Source organism: Callorhinus ursinus, unplaced genomic scaffold (assembly GCF_003265705.2).
Source record: "Callorhinus ursinus isolate GAN/ISIS: 27379988/994484 unplaced genomic scaffold, GSC_fseal_2.0 scaffold19, whole genome shotgun sequence".
Classification (NCBI taxonomy): Eukaryota; Metazoa; Chordata; class Mammalia; order Carnivora; family Otariidae; genus Callorhinus; species Callorhinus ursinus.
Genome location: NW_027397081.1, coordinates 17,499,494 through 17,521,205, shown reverse-complemented (window position 1 = coordinate 17,521,205; position 21,712 = coordinate 17,499,494). Strand labels below are relative to the sequence as shown.

Here is a 21,712-nt window from a genome sequence, read left to right as displayed (position 1 = left end):
GCTAAATTCTAAGGTTGAGCCTAACATAAGCCTTTCTCTATCAATAGGCACCGAATTTCTAATTACTAAAGTAGCTGGAAGCTTGGCATCCCTAAGGGAGTGGAAACTTCCCGTGCCAGCTCTTAATCTGGAAGTCTGATAAACAAATTCCTTAATTTCCTATAGGATGGTACTGGGAACAATAGGATTTTGCAAGAATTGCCCATAACTACCCAATAAGTAATTGCACACTCATCAAGGGACTACTTTTTCTATAACTCCAGCTCCGCAAGAAAGTTTACATTTGGAGCTGCCCTGCATGATATCATTAGCATAGTTGCTTTAGAAGGAATTTGAACACCTGCTTTAGTGATGGTTTGTCTTCCTCTTAACCTTCTCACCAGAGTTACCATGCTGCCTATGAACTCACAATGTGACACTGAATAATTCAGCTTATCTCTTTGGACTTGTTTCTTCTGCAAATAAAGGGTTGAACTCATGATTCCTAGTGTACTCCCTAGGCCTAACATTTTGTGATTCCATCTAGAAGAAGGGTTAGGATGTTAGTCATTCACCCCTGCAAGTGAATTCATCCTAGAGAAAGAGACTGATTGTAGTGGGAGCTGAGCAGTTTTAAGAGCCTCATCACCTGAGGGAAGTAAAAGAAAGGGCTTCGGTTAGCAGGTTTAGAATGAATGATAACAAGGACAACCACTTACTGAGTGCCAACCAGCAGGCACTTTGATCAGTGTTCTGTCAGTTCCTCTTCACCTTGCAGCAGCGTATCCATTAGCGCAGAACCAAAGGCTGTGAAATTAAACAGACCTCGGTTTAAATCCCGAGTTCAAATCCTGACTTTGCCATGTTTGCTCCGTGACTTTGCACAGGTTACCTTCACTTTCCCAGTGGAGGTGGGGTGGAACTGGGGTGCAGAACCCTTTTAAAACCCCTGTCTCATTTTCAGAGTTCTACTCTTTCCCCATCATTGCCACAACTTTAACAGACAAAACTCAGTAAGATGGGGAATTCAACTTGCTGCCAGCACAATTTAGCTTTGACCTGCATTTCAGAAATTTGGCCCTACAACTATAGGAGATAAGAGTTTATTTTAGGGCAATCATAGAAGTATTTGGGTTCCTTAACTGGACCCTGAACTGGGAATTTAAAGTCATGAACTCAGTATCATCTTTGCCTGAGTTCCTTAGCACACTTAGAAGCAATCAACCAACCCCTTTAACCTCAGCTTCCACTAAAATGTTCTGTGCCACAAATACTTGGCCCTCCAGAGCCTTGCCTTCTGCAGGCCCTTGATTACAGGTAACTACAAGTGGTCATTTAAGCAACTGTTTTGCTACTGCACGTCATGGACTTCTAATATCCCCCTTTGTTTTTGAAACAGGGTCATTAAAGACTTTAAAGCTAATCAAATCAGAGAAGCAATTGCAGATTAACACAGTACCACTTCGGAGAAAGGATTGCTTTTTAAAATTTTTTTAATTGAAATATGGTTGACAACCATTAGCTTCACGTGTCCCATAGAGTGATTTGAAAAGTCTCTAGAGATCCTATTCTTAAGATTCTGGCCGCCAGAACCACTACCAGAGCCAAATCCTTTATCAGGTTTCCATCAAGAAAGCAAGGATTTCACCACAGGTAACCGGGAAAGCTGGTCACACAGTGTGTATGAGGTGACCGATTCTGTGTCTGGTGTTGGGATCTGAAATCTGCGGAGGAGGAAGTCAGGAAGAAAAGATAAGTGAGGTGGGCATCAGGGGGTGCCAGAGGCCAGCCAATAACTTGGGGGGGCTCTGCTGGAAATCGTGGTGGTAGACTGGCACCTCTGTCGTCCCTTCATAACTTTGAGGCGGAGGGCGCGTCAGAGGCTTAGCCACACATCGGGCCCGGAATCTGGAGAAGCTGAAGGGTCTGAGAGGGGAGCTGCGGCTGCCGTGGGCCCAGATGCTGCCACAGGCCAACCAGGTGAGCCAGCAGGTGAGTTACAACATGACTGGGCAGCAACAGGGCTTCACAGACGGCGCCCTCTTTCCAAGCAGGGAGAGTAACGTAGGTGCCCCTCCATTTCTGCCTTCTGGATCTGCCGCTGAACGACGTGGGTAGCCAGGCTAACCTAGAACTCTGTAGCAAAGTACTTCCGGGAAACCCAGTTCTGGCTCAGCTAAGCTCACATAATACAAGACCACCGTATCACTGGTCACTGAAGAAATCTCCCTGGAAATAGAAAATACTTGGGATGGAACAATAATGAAAACACAACATACTGAACTTTGTGGCATACAATCACAGCAGGCCTTAGGGGGAATTTTGTGGCTTTAAATGTTTGTATTTTTAAAGGAAAAAAAATTAAATCAGTGATCTGAGCTTCTGCCTTAAGAAGTTGGAGGAGGGGAGAGGGAGGGGGCCTAAGAAAGAAGAGAGGGAGAGGAGAGTGACAGAGAGATCAACTTAAACCAGGATAAATAAAAGGAAAAAGAGGAAGAAATTAACAAAACTGAAGACAATCCATAGAGAAAAATCAACAGAGCCAAAAGTTGGTTCTTTAAAAATCAATTACATGTATATTCTCTCAGCTATACTGAGCAAGGAAAGGAAGAGACATTTCCAGTATCAGGAACTAAAAAAGAAACATCAGGACAGATGTATAAGCATTGAAAGCATAATAGGGGAATGGTACAAACAACTTTATGGCAACAAATTTGAAAGCTTAAGTGAAAGAGAAGAAATTTCTTGAAAAACAGTGTATCAAAACTGACAAATGGAGAAATAAAAATATGAAAAGCCTTGTATCTATTAAGAATTTGAATTCATCGTCAAAAATCTTCCCACAAAAAGAAGTCCAAGCTTTCTTTGGATAGGCAAAGACTTCTTAGGTGGGACACAAAATGCAATAATTATGAAAGATGTAAATTGATAAACTGGTCCTAATCAAAATTAAGTAATTTTTCTGATTTAAAAACCACAAGGGGGCGCCTGGGTGGCTCAATCCATTAAGTGCCTGCCTTTGGCTCAGGTCATGATCCCGGGGTCCTGGGGTCAAGTCCCTCATCAGGCTCTCTGCTCAGCCGGGGGGGATCTCCTTCTCCCTCTCCCTCCCATTCCCTCTGCTTGTGCTGTCAAATAAATAAATAAAATCTTAAAAAAAACCTCCACAATTAAGGACATGAAAAGGCAAGCTACAGATTGGAATAAACAGTTGTAATACATATATCTGACAAAGGACTTGTGCCAATATGGAAAGAATTCTTATAAATCAATAATGGAAAGAAAAACAACCTGATCTAAAAAGTGGCCAAACAACTTGAACAGATACTTCACAAAAGAGATGCAAAACAGCCAAAAAGCATGAGAAAAGCTATTTAACATCATTAGTCATTGAAAATGCAAATTAAGCACAAGGAGAGACACTACTCCATAAACACTAGAATGGCTACAAATAAGGCTACACCACAATACAGAGTGTTGGTGAGGATGTGGAGGAAATGGAATTCTCATCATTCGTTGTGGGATTGTAAAATGGTACAACCACTTTGGAGAAGACTTTGACGGTTTCTTATAAAATTAAACATATATCTCCCCTAGGACCGAGCAATTATACCAACAGATATTTACCAGAAAGAAAGGGAAACATAGATCCATACAAAGACTTGTCTGCTTGTTTGTAGCAGCTTTATTCATAATAACCTCACCTAGAAATAACCCAAATATCCATCAGCAGACACGCGGATAAATGAATTCTAATACATTCAATGGAAGAGCAATAAAAAGGAACGAAGAACAGATATATGCAATACCATGATTTCAAAACATGTAAGCTAAAAAAAGCTAAACACAAGAGTACATACTATCTGGTTCAATTTATAAGAAATTCTAGAACAGGCAAAATTAATCTCCAGAAGCAGAAAGTAGGTCAGTGATAACCTAGGGCTGTGGAGAGATTGCAAAGGAAGATAAAACTTTTTCTGGTGAAGAAAAGGTTCTGTATCTTCCTTGGGCTGGTGATTCCGTGGTGTACACATTTGTAGAAGCTCACTGAACCATGCATTGAAAACGAGTACATTTTACTGTCTATCAATTATACTCCCATTAAGTAGACTAAAAGGAAGAAATCCTAATGAAGGGGTGGACAAAAGTCATCACAGCACTTGCTCTCAAATGTTTTGGAATGTGCACTATGTTTCCAGGGTCCTATTTCTTTCCTTGGTTGGGAAGTCAAGGGTTCCTCTAACTAAATGGCTTGGTGTGTAAAACTCTAATTTTAAAATAAAGAGATCACCAAATGCTACAAGAAGTAAATGAAAGTCTATAGTACAAATATTTTTAAAGTTGAGTGATGGACTCTGGATATCATTATGCTATTTTGTGGCTTAAGTATGCTTAAGGATATTTGAATCCTGAGTTGTCAAAGAGCTCAGAAAAATGTGCTGAGTACATAAGTGTGCCTTTTGGGGAGGGGATGAATCAAATACGTTAAATTTCTTAGCAAATGTTTAAGAAAACGTGATTAATCAAATATGTAAACAGTGTTAAGTGTTTAGGAGTATTTAATCCGTCAGACTTCTGAGTTAATTGTTGATCAAAGAACTGAAAACGTAATTTCTCTTACTTTTGTACAAATTTTACTGTACTTCTATTTTAATAAGAGGTGGAGCCTAGATTTGAGAAACACTACGACTTAAGTGTATTTTAATGAAGTATTAAGTATTTATAAGTATTTTTCTTTCCATACTAAAACTCTGCTTTGACAATGAAGCTCAATAACACAGTTCACACACGTCCTTCTTGCCTTGAAGAAATTTAATTTCCAGGGAAGTTAAGTTTCTTCTGCTTTACCTCAAAACCTTGTAAACTGGCCTTCTGGTTTACAGCAGTGCATTTTTAAAATAAAATTAGCAACAAATAATTTAGCTCTCTTAAAATTCTTATAAAAAATTTACAGTAGATCATGTATCAATTTTGGTTTTACTTACGATTTTCCTCTGCCCCCTACTTCTAGTTCACCCCGTCTTTCACCCCCCAGTGTTAAGGTTGAAAGGACCCAGGGGCTTTTTTCTCCCAGCAATTGATTTCCACTGAGGGCCTATCCTAGGTGTAATGACAATAATCATTGAACCTAGAAAGCAGAGGCATTGAGCGCAATTTACATGAAGAATGGCCTCTGCTGACATTTAATTGAGTGTTTCTAACCTATTTAATCTTATTAGGTGGGCAGGATTTCCCATCAATTTACAGATAGAGAAACCAAGGTCATGCAATCAGCAAGTGGCAGAGCCAGGACTCAGAACTGTTTAACTCCAAGGCAATTAGTGTCTGTCATTCTTCTCGGGCAAATTACACCCCAGCTGAAGCTATAGCTTTGTCCTCCCTGGTTTGTCATTTCTTGGTGTAATCAACCAATAATTGTGAAGATCTATTTTTTCTTCTTTCTGTATCCAGATCACTGTTATGCAGTAACCGCGCACAGATTCAATGAATCCTCTGATCAGTACTCATACTACTGATTCCCGAACGGTCAGAATCCAGGGTACTGGTGGGTTTTGTTGGTTCCCAGTGGAGGCGGGACTTTGGGGGAAAAAAAGATAGCCCGTCCTTGGTGAGGACCCATCTGATTGCTCTTTACTTTCCCTTTGACTCCTCCCAGGAACTCAGCAAATGTCAGCTAATGAATAAGTAAGAAGTGAATTATTGGTTAAAAAGGCGGTGATGAAGCGTCTACAGAAGTATTTGCAGCCCCTCATGCAGTGTGGGGCACCTGGTAGGGGTTCATTCAATGTTTCCTGAAGAGAATGACACTTCCATTAGTTCCTTCAGCAAAGTATTTATCAAACCCCAGCCGTGTCTTTTAAGGACACACAGTTTAATACAGTGATGACTCACATACGGTCTCTACTTTGAGGGAATCTGGGGTCTAGAGTAACTAGGGTGCACTTAACAGTGTTGGAGGACAGACAGCAGTAACTCTGATACAAGACTGCCATTCAAGGTTTTTGACTTTGAAGAAGGTGTGAAGACAGGGAAAGGAAGTTCTTTACCCCTTACATTGGCTTGTTTCTTGGTTATCTTTTTTCACGCTCTCCTCGGCCATCTCATGGCCTCAAACTTTTCTTCTGTCTGGGTCAGTCCCAAATCTTTGTACTGATTTGTCTCCCTACTTTCCCCCTTCTCCCCAGACACCATCTCTATCTAAATAACCTGCCAGGCCCGCAGACTCCATGCATCAAAACCTGCACTCGGAATTCTCTGCCAGGTCTGTCCCTGACTTCTTGAAGATGGGAAGAGAAAGAAACGTGGGCCAGGGCAATGAGAAGTAGGAAATGCATGGGCACGTAGAGGCAGGCAGACGAGGAACAGACGCAAAGAACAGGACGGCACCCAATTCAAGTCTCTGGGTTTTTGAAATGTGTTCTTGTACCACCTCCTTCCATTTCCTGATTTCTACCGTAAAAGTAGAGAATGTAATCTTGACTTTCCCCTTCTGATCTTGAACTATAAAAGGTTTCCAAGTCAAGGGGAAAAGCCTTTCACTTGATGTTCCTCATTTGCACAAATACTGTCTGAATTCCTCTAATGGAGACCGGGACAATGCAGTAGAGTTCCAGAAACACTGCAGGACCACTTAGCATAACACTGCCTAGTAAGACTAGAATTTAAGAAGAAAGGAGGGAGGGCAGAGACTAGTTGGATTATTACTAACATCTTTAGGAAGCTTTCCTCTCTCTATACATTATGTCCCTTCTTTTCTATTAGCTACACAGGAGTAAGAATCTAGAGGAAACTAACACTCATACTTGGAGTAATGGAATTAAGGCACCAAGACATCCAGGGGATGGATAACTTGAAGTATTCTGGGGGCTCATTCATCTCTTCAGAGCCTTTACTGGGACCCCCAAAAGAAGAATAAATTATGTGAGCACGGCAAACTGGCTAGCTGTTCCAGGAAGCGGTTGCCCTGTCCTCCCAGGCACAATTAAGACACATTTCCCAGAATCTCTGGTGATCTGAGATGGGCCATTCGACAAAGTTTTGTCCAAAGGAACATGGGTCAGGGATATGCAGGACTTTCGGGCCCTCTCCCCCTGTGGGCTCCTCCAACAAAGAAGACTCTGGAAACTAAGAGACAGGCAGCCCCAAGATGGAAGGAGCCTGGGTCTCAGAATGACCATGGAAAGCTGCCCACTGACGAGAAACATCCACATTGGGCTTTACGAGAGAGAAAAACTTTGGAAAAGTCATGCAACTGCATCCCAATTTCCTCATGTCAAGGACTTGTAACAGTGCCTGATCAAGAGTAAAAGCTCAATAAATATTAGCTGTCATTCACAACAGTCCAAAACCTCGGCGATGCAGCAGAAGGGGTCCTAAGAGGGAAGTGTATAGCAATACAGGCCTACATCAAGAAGCAAGAAAAATCTCAAATAAACAACCTAAACTTACACCTAAAGAAGCCAGAAAAAGAACAACAAATGAAGCCTGAAGCCAGCAGAAGGAAGGAAATACAGATGAGAGCAGAAACAAATGATCTAGAAACTAAAAGAAACCATACAACAGATGCATGAAGCCAGGAGCTGGTTCTCTGAAAAAATTAATAAAATTGATAAACCTCTAGCCAGACTCATCCAAAAGAAAAGAGAAAGGACCCTAATAAAGAAAATCACAAATAAAAGAGGAGAAATAACAAAACCAACATTATAGAAACACAAGGAAGAAAACATGAAAAACACCAACAAATTAGACAACCTGGAAGAAATGGATAAATTCCTGGAAACATATACACTACACCAAAGATGAGCAGGAGGAAATAGAAAACTTGAATATCAGCTGTCATTATCACAGAAAACAAAGTTTACTTATTAATTTCCTTTTTTGGGGGGGGGCAAAGCAGGGTACTGGAGGCCGGCGGGGGGGGTGGGGAGCGGTGGTTAGTGGAAATCACTGGCTGTATCTATCAGTTTCAAAACACCAACTGGTTCTCTAGTATGTTTAAGTAGCCCAACACTGTAATAGTGACTCAGAAAAAAATATTTTCTTCTGGATCCCAAGCATTACATTTTGTGACTGGTCTCTTGCTAAAACACTCAAATCTAATAAAGATATGAAATATAAAAAGAATGTGATACCCCCTTCTTTCTTACCCCCTTGACATCGAACATTTGGGGACATTTAAAAGTTCTGAAAATCCACATCATTTCTGTGATTTCAAATTGACACAAAATTTGTACAAAGAATACTTTGTGCTGTTACAATACTTAACTGATACAGTTTAATAACAGTAATAATCAACTTTTATTGATTTTACATAAATAGCTTATAGAATGCCTTTTTCAAACCACGTTTTTCCAATATACTTATGTTACAACACACAACATTTCCTTATGAAACTATTTGTTAAATCTTTTTGCACAGAAAGTGGGGAAAGGTGAAGGGAGAAGAGGGAAAATAAGATTTCAGAAAACTAATCTTCAGTGATCGGCCTAAATATTTGGCAATTACTTCCTTTTATAGGAAATTATAAGATTGTAATTTTGAACATATCAAAAGTGCAGTGCATCCACTTAATTAAAAAAGCAGTAGTGTCAAATATATTATCTGGGCATCAAATTTCCCTTTTTAAATATATTCAGGTTCACATAATCTTATTAAATAATGGTTTAAAATAATAACCATCAAAATCTTTAAATAAGCCCAGATCTGTATTAAATCGTGGTAGTATCAGTATTTTTTAAAATTCTAATTTATTTTTTCATCAGTAAAATGTTAATATTTGACAATGTCCCCAGAGAATAAGCTTCCTATGTGTAGGAAGATGATAATCTTATTACACCTGCTATTAATTAGGTTATTTACTTGGCCACTAATACGTTATATCAGATTTTTTTTCACACTGATGTATCCACTGGAACAAAATACTACAGGTAGTCATCATCATACCAACATTGAAGACTTAACCATTCCTGAAACAAGGAACCATGTTTATATTAGTATTTCTTTGTTATGATGCTTAGTCTTGGTATTATCAAGCACAATGTATTTTTCTTAATGAATATGGGTGGATTAAGGCAAAAGGACATAACCTAGTCCCCTCAATAATTTATTCTCTATAAAAACTGTTGTTGAGGCTATACAAGTTACAGATATGCTGGCTACAGAGACACGACTTGTCCTTGAGACTAACACCTAGCATGGTAAACATGAGGTTAAAATGTCGGTGTTAACAGCATTCCTTCCTTGATCTACATCACGATCATTCCTCAGCAGTACCCACAATACAGACTCTCAAATACCATTTGCTTGCTGTGTCTCTTGGTTGTATGTATGTAGATTATTTTTCCTTATTAAAAATATTTCATAATATTTAATAACAGGGCAACAATCTACTCAGTCTTTGTAAACTCCCCACTGAATAATTTTTCATTTTTACAACCATTTTCTGCATGGCTGTTGCACTTTTCTTCTGTCATCTTCTTCACATAACTAAGTGGTCCTTTCCCTTCAAAGGAGGATGGATTTTTGAATGAGCCTCCAATTCTATCCCACAAGGTGAAATACTGTCCATAGTTATAGTCAAAGAACATGTGGTGGTCTGTATGATGGGCTGAGCCATTAATAAATGGCCTTAAGATGTGGGGAACACGAAAATCACCATCATGAATGGAAATCGTCCAGATGTTGACCAAGATGTACAAACTTAAGTAGACCACCTTGTGTAATGGGAAGATAAAAGGGTATATATGGTAAGGTAGACTCTGAAGAAAGCCATCCACAGGGTGAAAAGCATGACTTGCAAATGGAGTAGGAATCTTCCAGAGATGATGGGGTTTGTGTATGCGCTATAGAAGAAAAGAACACAGTTAAGAACCACCTTTACTTTTCAACCTGGCTTTTCATGCTCATGTTGTAGAAATGACATAACTAAAAAAGTCTCTTTAAATTCCACAAAATCACTTTATAAAATGCACCCATTTGCCTGAAAACATAACGTGTTAACACAGCCCCTCCAGACCCATAAAGAACACAAACAAAATGAACCCGTATCTGTCAAGACTATGGTTACTCAGGTATTTAATAAGTTAGAGGAAATTCTTGGAAATAGAAAACAGAATTTGGGGGCACCTGGGTGGCTCAGTCAGTTAAGCGTCTGCCTTCAGCTCAGGTCATGATCTCAGGGTCCTGGGATCGAGCCCCACATCGGGCTCCCTGCTCAGTGGGGAGTCTGCTTCTCCCTCTGCCCCTTCACCCTGCTTCTGTGTGCTCACTCTCAAATAAATAAAATCTTAAAAACAAACAAACTAGAAAACAGAATTTGTAACCATACACTGCTGAAATGTACATATTTTTTCTCTTTCCCCTAAAAATGACTCTACCTTATACACAAGTCTATGATGAAGGCCTCTGTGAATCCAGTAGATCAGCATGTCAGTGAAAAAGAGGAAGGACAGTATACTGACAAAGAGGCGAACCCAGCCTAGGAGAGATAACACGACGTATCAGAATCAAGATCTGGCTCCCAGGACCAGAATTTATTTGGTACTTATCCATCTAAGTGCACAAAACGTGAGCTTAGACTCAAACACTATAAACTGTTTTGGCTAATACAATACATTATAAATTAATCTCCCTTAATTCCCTGGTATCTGCCGCTTTCCTCACTTCCCTCCCATAAAAACTTGAACTTAAACTATGAAGGCAATTTCAAGATAGAAAAAGCATACACTTAAGGCATCTTTATTTTTTGAATCTCTGAGCATAAATAACACCATTTATTTTTCCTTCATATTACTTTTCATAAAACATATCTTTACATACTATTTTCCTGCTTAGAATTTTATTTTCCAGTAAATACCGCAAGCCTAGCATTTACTCCATAACCCAACACTTTCTCACCTTTCCAGCCTCACCTGTTCCTGTCCTAAGCAGGCTGGTTTACTCAATGTCCTCCCAACATGTTGAAAGTCATACCTCTGTACCTTGACTTATTCTGTTCCAGGTATCTAGAACACTATTTCTCCTTTTATTTTTACTCATAATCCTATCCACTTTTCAAGGCCTAGCCAATTCATCACTGTACTGTATAATTTTTGTTCCTTCCTTTAAATATCTAACCTCTTACTTGGACAACAGGTGTGCTGGTGCAAGCAGGCCTGGATTCCAGTCCCAGATCCACCACTTACTTGCTGAATGACCTAGGCAAGTTACTGTACATTAATTTACTCACCTATAAAAGGAACATGTCATAGAATTGATGTGGAATAAAACAGACTGATACATGTGAAAAGCTTAGAACTGTAGCTGGTATGTAATAACACTCAATAAATGTTAACTACTATTCTTACTTTCTAATACTAGATACTAGAGATGTATCTTCAATAAATAATGTCAGAATTTCACAAAAATTTAGTTTAGGTACTGCAGGGCTATCTATAATAGAAAAAAAGGAATAATCTAAAGGTCTAAAAAATTGGGGATCATTTAAATAAACTATGGATATCTACACAATGTGATACTATAATATACTATATAATGTCAATATTTACTGACATGAAAATATGGGCATATATACGACTAAGAAAAAAAATCAAAGTCCAAACCAGTTTATATGGTAGGGCTTCATTTTTGTAACAAATAATGAAGTAGATAGGCATAGAAAAGTGGAAAGATATATGTCAAAAGAAGTAGTTTCTAGGTAGCAGGATAGTGGATTTTAAAACTCTGTCTTTTCTGATTTTTTCTAATTATCATGTACGACTTGAGTTTTTTGTTTTGTTTTGTTTTTAGAGTCTGAATTCAATAAAGAGAATAGTGAATGAATGCAAAGGTCTCTCTGATCATATTCAGCCTTCCCTGGGCACAATTCCATCTACAACCAATACTTTAAAATTGATTAAGATTAGGAAATGTATGTATGTGGCAAGACATAATACATAAAAACAGAGCATTAAAAACAATTAAACAACTTGTAATTATTTTCAAAGAAAAAAAGAGGCAGATCGGTTCTTTAGAGAAACCATTGTGTGCCTGGCGTTCCTATTATTAACTTACCGCTGGGAAACTCTCCTATGTCATCATATAACTTGCTGTAACCTCTCAACTCCAGCAGGAACAGTGACACAGTGGGGATACTAATCCACGGCAACGACTGCACAGTAAACGTAATCTCTCTATAGACTTGATTCTGAAAATGAAATGGCCAGTCCTTAAAAATCACAAAATCTGTGTGAAACAAAAACCAGCCTAAAATTGTCTTGGATTTTTACAATCTCTTTTATATGAAGGAGCTTGCTGCCAAACTGTTTCTGTGAAAATGGTAGTATGTGGGAATGAGTGTGTAAGAACATTCCTTTTGTAAAGAGTAAATGCAATAGATACTTTAAATTCTGAAACTTTCTCTCTTTCCCACAAAATCTGCATGCGAGATTTCTATTTATGGATTAATCATGTCTTTCACAAATAAGGTCCATCCCCAACCCTCCATTGATTTTTTTTTTCAGTGTTTGGGAGTCACTGATAAATACAAATAACTGGAATAGAAAAATGATTGTAAACAAATCTACAATCTCCTATCTAGTCAAAAAATGGGTATGTAGTAAAAACATATTTCAGTTTGTGAAAGTCAAACATTAAAACAATTACACAAATGTGTCCATTTATTTATTCATCACTATTAGCAAAGAAATTCATTCCTATGTATCTAGGAAGACACAAGGCTTATAATTTAAAAAAACCAAATAACAAAAAACAAAGTTGGATTCATTTATTTGTTTAAATTAAGAGAAGGAGAGAGGGGATCAGCCCTACCAAAAACATCTAACCCATCTGAGGCTGGTTGCAAAAATTTTTACTTAATGGTTATAACCAGTTTAATTTGAAAATCTCACACACAAATTCCTATTATTTTTACTGTAACAGTAGTTAAAAAGTAGGTAAGAAAATCACTTACCTTTAAAAACTGTGGATGCTTCATTAATGAATGATCATAGACAAAATAATAACTCAGTGTTGCAAAGAAGAAATAAAGGATATAAGCACCAAGATTTGTTACAATCAGGAGACTAATAGTTTGTCGGAAGATGTCATCCTCAGACCATGAGGCTGGATAGAAGTACGGTGTAAAAAAATAATAATCTGCAGTATTGAGTACAAGATCCATCTTAGCCCCTAAAGGATAAACATGTGCAACAATTATTTACCCATGCTGATAGTTCTCAATGCAAAAAACTTGGAAAAATTATACAAGAAGTTCCTGCTTTAATAAACACTTACAGTATAATTCTGTGGCTAGCTACCAGAATCCCTGAAATGCCATTGTTAGAGCCAGAAGGGATCTTAAATATCACCTCTAGTCCAATCTCTTCATATTATACACGGGGACATCAAAGCTCAGAGAAACTGAGGCCCACAAAGTTTTTTTTTCTCTAACATCCAGCTGATAAATGGTATCCATGTAGATCTAATGCCATCTCTGTGTTCTTTTCCAACGTCTCCTACGGCAACGTGGCAAGTAGTTAAAGATGTGGAACGCAGGGCAGTAGATACTCAGATGTTTACTCTTTTGGCTACAAGTTTCAGCGGTACATCTCTTCTAAAAGGACTGATTTCAGAGAGTTTTCCTTCAGTGCTGAGACTTAAAGATAAATTTGCTAGATGGATCTATGCCGCCACCTCAGGGACTATCTGTTCTTGTGACAGAAGGAAAGGCCACTCCCTGTTATGCTGAGTGAAATAAGTCAATCAGAGAAAGACAGTATCATATGACCTCGCTGATATGAGGAACTCTTAATCTCAGGAAACAAACTGAGGGTTGCTGGGGTGGTGGGGGGTGGGAGGGAGGGGGTGGCTGGGTGATAGACATTGGGGAGGGTATGTGCTATCGTGAGCGCTGTGAATTGTTCAAGACTGCTGAATCACAGATCTGTACCTCTGAAACAAATAATGCAATATATGTTAAGGAAAAAAAAAGATAGCAGGAGGGGAAGAATGAAGGGGGGGAAATCGGAGGGGGAGATGAACCATGAGAGACGATGGACTCTGAAAAACAAACTGAGGGTTCTAGAGGGGAGGGGGGTGGGGGATGGGTTAGCCTGGTGATGGGTATTAAAGAGGGTACGTTCTGCATGGAGCACTGGGTATTATGCACAAACAATGAATCATGGAACACTACATTAAAAACTAATGATGTAATGTATGGTGATTAACATAACAATAAAATCGACAGAACAAAAGGGGACAGATTCTTGACATTTAAGAACTAGAATACACTTATTCCTCTTCCCCCAGTCAATACTCCAGATTGGGGGCTGGCAACTGCAAACTTGTAACTAACAGTTCCCGGAGAATGCACAAACGAGTTGTCTGGGAATAATTTAAAATTTTCAATTGCTTTCAGTCCAGCCTGCCTGGAGCTTGGCTCACCTATATTTGTTAGTGAATTAGCCTGAAGATTTTTGCCGAGGTATTTTGTGAGGCTCATTCAAACACTGTGGACATGAATATATACTGAGATATCATTTCTTTGCTATTGGATTAATGAACATCCTACAATTTGATGATATTCTCTGCTGGTACGGTTGTAAGGAAATAGGCATGATCCCCTACACTGCTATGGGCTTGCCAAGTGGCGCAGCTCCAATTTAACAATATGCTACTACCATGGTATTCCACACCGCTGCAAATTTACTCAGCACTCAGGCTGTCATCTGGTATTATCTTAGCTAATTCATCAGGGTTATGTTTAGCTGTTTCATGATCAGCAGAATCGTTTTCACCATACTTTCAGACATTTTTCACTACATGGCTTCCTATTTTTCTGAATCCTCCCGTCTTAACACTAACATTTGTCCTCAGTGGAGCAGTTCTTCATGATATATCCGTGCTTGTTTCCCAATCAACAAAGCAATCAGTGGCACTTATTTACATTCTTGTTGGCAAATCCACTTAATCAAAACATGGTTAAGGGCGCCTGGGTGGCTCCGTTGGTTAAGCAATCCTTCGGCTCAGGTCATGGAGTTCCAGGATCAAGTCTTGCATCAAAATCCCTGTTCAGCAGGGAGTCTGCTCTTCCCTCTGACCCTCCCCCCCTCATGCTGTCTCTCATTGTCATTCTCTTTCTCTCTTTCTCTCTCTCTCTCTCTCTCTCTCGCGCGCGCGCAAATAAATAAATAAATTAAAAACAAACAAACAAACAAACATGGTTAGGATCTTTATTTTCTCTCCTGGGCTGTGCTTTCCCATTTTTTCATTTGTTCTTGGTCCTCAGCACTGGTGTAAAACTTCAGCAATCTGTTTTTCCAGTCTCTAAGTCACACGGGGTGGTAATGCCCACACTGTCCTCCTCAGCAGGAGAGCTCACAGACAACAGGCACAAGCTCCTACAAGAACTCCACGTCTGTACGGGGCGCCCGGGTGGTTCAGTCGTTAAGCGTCTGCCTTCGGCTCAGGTCATGATCCCAGTGTCCTGGGATTGAGCCCCGCATCCGGTCCCTTGCTCAGCAGGAAGCCTGCTTCTCCCTCTCCCACTCCCCCTGCTGTGTTCCCTCTTACACTGTGTCTCTCTCTGTCAAATAAATAAAATCTTTAAAAAAAAAGAACTCCATGTCTGTGCCATTCCTAATGATGGATGCTTCCAATCATTCTGTTATTCAGATGGGCTATCTTTAACTATTTAAAACAATATTTCCGTCTGCAATTAAACCCAAAGTAACAAAAATAGTCCAAGAAAAGAGCAGAGGTAGGAATATCTGACAGGAGCACCAACACACAGTGGGCACCTCAGTCAGCTGGAGAAAGCCTGTGCCATCAAATGAGTTTGAGTGCCAGCCTTTAAAAAACAAAAACTTCTAGTTTTTCAGGGCTTTTCAGACTTTGAAACTGTGGCTACGGGACTGTGGACGTGCCTTTGTGTGACTTCATTGCTGTTTAACTCATGTATAAGCATTTGGATAGATTCTCACCTTATGCAATTTAAAACAATGCAACAATGATTAATCCAATATTGCATAAATTTCTACAAGCAGAAGAGCTATGACAAAGATCAGATGCATCAGTAACTTTGGCAGATACTGTTAAATTGTTCTGCATAGGAGCTGCGTCACAAGCCCAGAGCAGTGTACGACCGTGCCTATATCCCTACAACCTTACCAAAAGAGAATATCATCAAACTTTAGGATGTTCGTTAATCTGACAGCCAAGAAATTATCTCAGTATATAATTTATCTTTTTCTTAATATGAGTGAGGTTGAGCATCATTCCATATATTTAGCATAATTTATATATATTTTTCTTTTTTTTAGATTTTATTTATTCATTTTAGAGAGAGTGAGAGAGAGCACAAGCAGGAGGAGAGGCAGAGGGAGAGAGGGAGAGGGAGAAGCAGACTCCCTGCTGAGTCAGGAGCCTGATGCAGGGCTCAATCCCAGGACCTGGAGATCATGACCTGAGCCGAAGGCAGACAATCATCTGAGCAGCCCAGGCGCCCCAATTTATATTTTTTTCAGTGAAATTGTTTTTATCCTTTGCCCACTTTCCCACTGGGTTTTTAGTTTCTTAAAATCAAATTCTAGAAGTTCTTTATTTATTGTTTATCCTTGTTTGTGATATGAGTTGCATTTTTTTCTCACTTTGTCATGCAAAGTTTTTTTTAAATATTTTTTATTTATTCATTTGAGAGAGAGGGAAAGAGAGCACACAAGCAGGGGGACTGGCAGGCAGAGGGAGAAGCAGGCTCCCTGCCGAGTAAGGAGCCTGATGTAGGACTCCATCCCAGGACCCCGGGATCATGACCTGAGCTGAAGGCAGACACAACCATCTGAGCAACACAGGCGCCCCAATTTATAATTTTTTCTGTGAAATTATGTTTTTATCCTTTGCCCATTTTCCCACTGGGTTTTTAGTTTCTTAAAATCAAATTCTAGAAGTTCTTTATTTATTAAGAGTGTTTATCCTTGTTTGTGATATGAGTTGCAAGCATTTTTTTCCCTCACTTTGTCATGGAAAGTTTTTTTTTTAATATTTTTTATTTATTCATTTGGGAGAGAGGGAAAGAGAAAGTGCACAAGCAGGGGGACTGGCAGGCAGAGGGAGAAGCAGGCTCCCCGCTGAGCAAGGAGCCTGATGTGAGACTCTATCCCAGGACCCCGGGACCATGACCTGAGCCGAAGGCAGTCACTTAACCAACTGAGCCACCCAGGCATCCCTGTCATGGAAAGTTTTAATTAACTAATGTCAAATGCCAGATACTGACATATATCCTTCATTATACATTGTTAATTCATTTAAATAACAAGTATCAAGCACTACACTAGGTAATGAGCATACAAATATTGAAAAGATACAGTCTAAATCCATCTGAAAGGTAAGGCAACTATAGAAACAATTACATCAATACAAGTGCTATAATAAAGGTATACACACAAATTCTATATAATCGGAAAAGACAACACAACAGCCCCAGCTTATAGTAGAAGGCTTCATAGTGACATCAGCTGACTCTGGCTTTAAAGGACTTTATTAGAAAGAAAAGGTCAGGGATGGCCATTTCAAACAAATAACTTGCAGGGCACCTGGGTGACTCAGTTGGTTAAGTGTCTAACTCTTGGTTTCGGCTCAGGTCATGATCTCCTGGGTGGTGGGATGGAGCCTCAAGTCAGCCTCCGTGCTCAGCACGGAGTCGGCTTGAAGATTATCTCCCTCTGACTCTTCCCCCGCTAAAATAAATAAATAAATCTTAAATAAATAAATAAATAACAACTTGCAAAGGCATGGAAAAAAGTCATGGTACATTCATGACTCACTGGGTGTTGCTGGTGGGTGCCAAACAGGGAGACAGGGATGAAGTGGGGGGGGGCGGGGGGAACTGTTCCAGGATAAACCTGGTAAAAGGAACTGGTGTCAGGCTGTGAAGAGCTGTTGCCCTGCTAGGGAATCTGACCTTCCCCCATACACAATGGGGAGCTACTAAAGGTTGCTGAGCAGGAAAGACATTCTAATCAGACCTGTATTTCATAGAAACCACTCCATTAGGAATATGAGTATTGATGAGCAGAAGAGAGAGAGACTACTTTGGTTGCTCCTGTGGTAGACTAGCTCAGCAGCTCTGAGAACACACATGCCCGTACACTGGAGATTTAGCACGTAAAACCCCACAGGGTTTGATGACCAATTAAATACTGGAATGTGAACAAGGGATAAATCTAGGATGGCTGTGAGATTTTAGCTGGCCTGAGTAGATGGTGATGTCACCATAATCAAAAGAGGGAATGCTGGGAGAGCTGGTAGCTGGTAGTCCCCACAGGAACAGGGGTGCATAAGGAATGAGGGATTCAGTTTGGGTCTTAAATCTAAGTAAGCAAACTAATAAGCTTTAAGTCTATGCTTACTCTTAGACATAAGCAGTAGACTACATACAAATATGAATCGGAAGTTCCTGAGCTTGTAGTAGTTGAAGTCATAAGGAGTAGAGACTGCCATGAGAGATCATGTAGCAAAGAAAGTAGTCAAAGTAATAGAAGGAAACAAACATTTTGAAACAACCTAACAATTGGAGAAAGATACTGTGACACCACTAAAGATGGGTTAAGAGTTTACAGCCTAATCTGTATGTTACCTTGTATCCCATAGCCCGAAATCAATACACTACAGACAAGACAGGCAATGCAACCAAAACCAACTCAAACAGTAACTAAGACTCTTATTTATTCAACCTTTAATATCAGATGCAAGTAATAACTTTCATTAGATCTCAGTCCTTAACTTTAAGCAACTCTTCAGTTTTGCTTTTATCTGAAGACCATGCTAATTGTGTTAAGTTGTATATTCCCCGGACATAATTGCTGTTACAGTAAACCAGTGCCTGGAAGGGAGGAAGAAATGTACTTCAGTCAATCTAGAGGCAGTTTAGATACTGTGAAATAAAACCTTTTTTAACTGTTTTCAGAATTTTGCTTTCAATTCTATTTGTTGAACATATTAAATATTCATAAATATATCACTATACTTTCTAACATCTAACAAAAAATCTTCTGAAATCAGGAACAATATGACCTCAAAATTGCATTTCAAATTTGAAGTTTATATTCAAACCCACATCTGTAAAATTATAGAACTGTTAAGGTTTAGAGACTAAGTCCCTAGTGTTTGGGCACCATCTGACAGAGAATTTAGTCAATAAACAGGAGCTATTATCACTGCTGTTACGGGGCCAAAGCTGAGTCAAAACTACTTTAACCTAAGGGAGAAAAAGGTGTCATCTGATTGAAAAATGATGATATCTAATATCAATATTTACTATACACTTGGTACCATAAATATTAGCTCCTTTAACACTTTCAAGAAACCCTAAGAGTTAGGTACTAGTGTTATAGGTACTAGTATTACGGATAAAGAAGCTGGGCACAGGAATCTGGGGCACCTGGGTGACTCAGTCAGTTAAGCGTATGCCTTCGGCTCAGCTCATGATCCCAGAATCCCAGGATTGAGACCCACGTTGGGCTCCCTGATCAACAGGAAGTCGGCTTCTCCCTTTGCCCCTCGTCCAGCTCGTGCGCTCTCTCTCTCTCAAATAAATAAGTATATAAAGTCTTTAAAAATTTTCAAGTAATCTGCTTGGGATCATCAAGTAAACAAATGCTGGGGCTGGAACTCAGACACATGCAGTCTGGTTACAAAATCCCAAGGTTTGTTTGGTTTTTTTAAGTTTTTATTTATTTGAGAGAGAGAAAAAAAGAGAGAGAGCACATGCACACACAAGCAGGGGAAGCGGCAGACAGAGAGAGGGAGAAGCAGGCTCTTGGCTGAGCAGGGAGCCTGATGTGGGACTCTATCCCCGGATTCTGAGATCATGACCTGAGCCAAAGGCAGATGCCCAACCTAGTGAACCACCCAGGTGCCCCTCAAAGTCCCAAGTTCTTAAACCAAGACTTGAACCGAGTTTGACTGCCTCTTCATCACTATCTCAACTCTTCAGCTCCTTAATTTTTTAAATTCTCAGTGACTACAAACTCACAAAATTTTGCATATAATTTTAAGGCGTTTATACCTCCTTAGGTCAGGGGCTCCACAGACCCTAAGTTAAATATCCCTGACTAAAACAGAAGCTTGTATTATTTTACCTTTATAGAAACAAAGAAAACTTTTTCACAAAACACAGTTATTAATTAAACACAATTAGGCTAGAATAACTGAGTCTACTATTACTTTGGCTTTACTTTAAAAGTATTGATAATACTAGTTAACATTTGTTGAGAACCAGGTATTATTTAAAAGCATTTTTTAAGTATCACCTTGCTTAATTCCCACAACCCTATGAAGTAGGTATTTCTATAACTCCTACTTTATAAATAGGGAAACGAAACTGAAGGCAGGAGTTTTCAAATAACTTGTCAAGTACCAAGTTACTCCTGCGACGTATATTCCAGAGTCTGTTCTCTCAGCTTCTACATTGTTATCTCTCAACTTGTATACATACAGATGGGGAATTCTGAGTATCTCATGCTAATTACATTACATAATGAATGGAAAAGCATTCCCTAAGTGATCAAGGATCATGTATTTATCTTTTTTTAGATGCTTATCATTAGAAACCTAAACACACACACACACACACAACGACGGTGATATAAAGACATAACCTGCTGGAAGGTTTTGGTTAAAAAGATCTGGCTACCACAAGCTTTCCAGGTTGGAAAATTTTCGTACTGACATTTGGAACTTCACCCATCTATACTACCTCCAAATCCATTCTGCTATAACATATGGATGCCAGCAGACATGATGTTTTCCTTTTACGATGCTAACCTAATAGATTAGTCCTCTTCCCTTTTAGTCTTCTCAAACCGTGGATTGTTGTCCTCCCATCTTAATTACGTTGCAGTAACTGGGCTTTGCGCTGTAATGGTCAGGAGGTCACAGCCTAATTTCTTTGCCCCTTTAGAAAAGAAAAATCCCTCCAACACCGAGGGATATCCGTCTCAAAGTAAAGCATTAGCGTTCGCTAGACGGATTTCCTCGGATGAGCGATCTGCAACAGCCAACATCAGACAAAAATCCCCCCAACACAGAGGGATATCCGTCTCAATGTAAAGCATTAGTGTTCGCTGGACGGACTTCCTTGCATGAGCGATCTGCAATAGCCAACATCAGACATTTCGTTTTCTGCACGCCTATCTTTGTGCCTGTTGCTTTCACGTGCAGGCCTCCTCGGAGCCCTGAAACCTCCCCTGGCCCGGCAGAGGCCCCCCCCAACAGATCTCCGGGACAGCGGGTGTCCCCCGAGCCCCGCACTCGACGCCTTACGGCCCGCGCCGGCTTCCAGGACGCCCGGCTGCCTGCCAATCCCTGCTGCGGATCACCGAGATAGCCGAGCGCCCGCCCAGAGCCTGACACTCAGGCGGCGTTCCACGCACGCCTGCCGCTAGTCGGAAAAAAAAGGGCTGGGCGCACCTGTACCCATCCTGCTGATTGCTCCCCACCCACTTTCCTCCCCGCTCCTCGCCCGTCCCGCTCAGGTGTATTCCACCTCCTCCTCCTGCCCTCCAGCCATTCCTACCTCCAGAGGGTTTGTGGCCGATTCGGCCTCCGCGGGGTCCTCGGCTGCCGGGGCCACTGGGCGGCCGGCGGTGGTCAGCCAGCGGGCCAAGCCTGGAGGGGCGGAGCCAGGTACGAGCTCCTAGCGGCAGGAGGCGCCAGCCAATCAGGGACCGGCGGCATAAGCTGATATGACGGCAGATCG

General features: G+C 40.2%; 1 protein-coding gene across 2 annotated transcripts; it reads right to left on the bottom strand.

Moving 5' to 3' along the window:
• Positions 1–1,454: 1,454 nt before the first annotated feature.
• Positions 1,455–21,672, bottom strand: SC5D (sterol-C5-desaturase). 2 transcript variants are annotated; one of them, XM_025893588.2, is made up of 5 exons: positions 21,530–21,672; positions 12,929–13,146; positions 12,031–12,163; positions 10,356–10,456; positions 1,455–9,821 (listed from the first exon to the last, which is right to left on the bottom strand). In XM_025893588.2, exons 2-5 carry the CDS (start codon positions 13,136–13,138, stop codon positions 9,366–9,368), a joined length of 900 nt encoding a protein of 299 aa, XP_025749373.1. In that variant the 5' UTR covers positions 13,139–13,146; positions 21,530–21,672; the 3' UTR covers positions 1,455–9,365. The 2 variants fall into 2 exon arrangements, with proteins under 2 accessions (XP_025749373.1, XP_073759965.1); XM_073903864.1 differs by lacking the exon at positions 21,530–21,672 and adding an exon at positions 13,252–13,748.
• Positions 21,673–21,712: the final 40 nt, after the last annotated feature.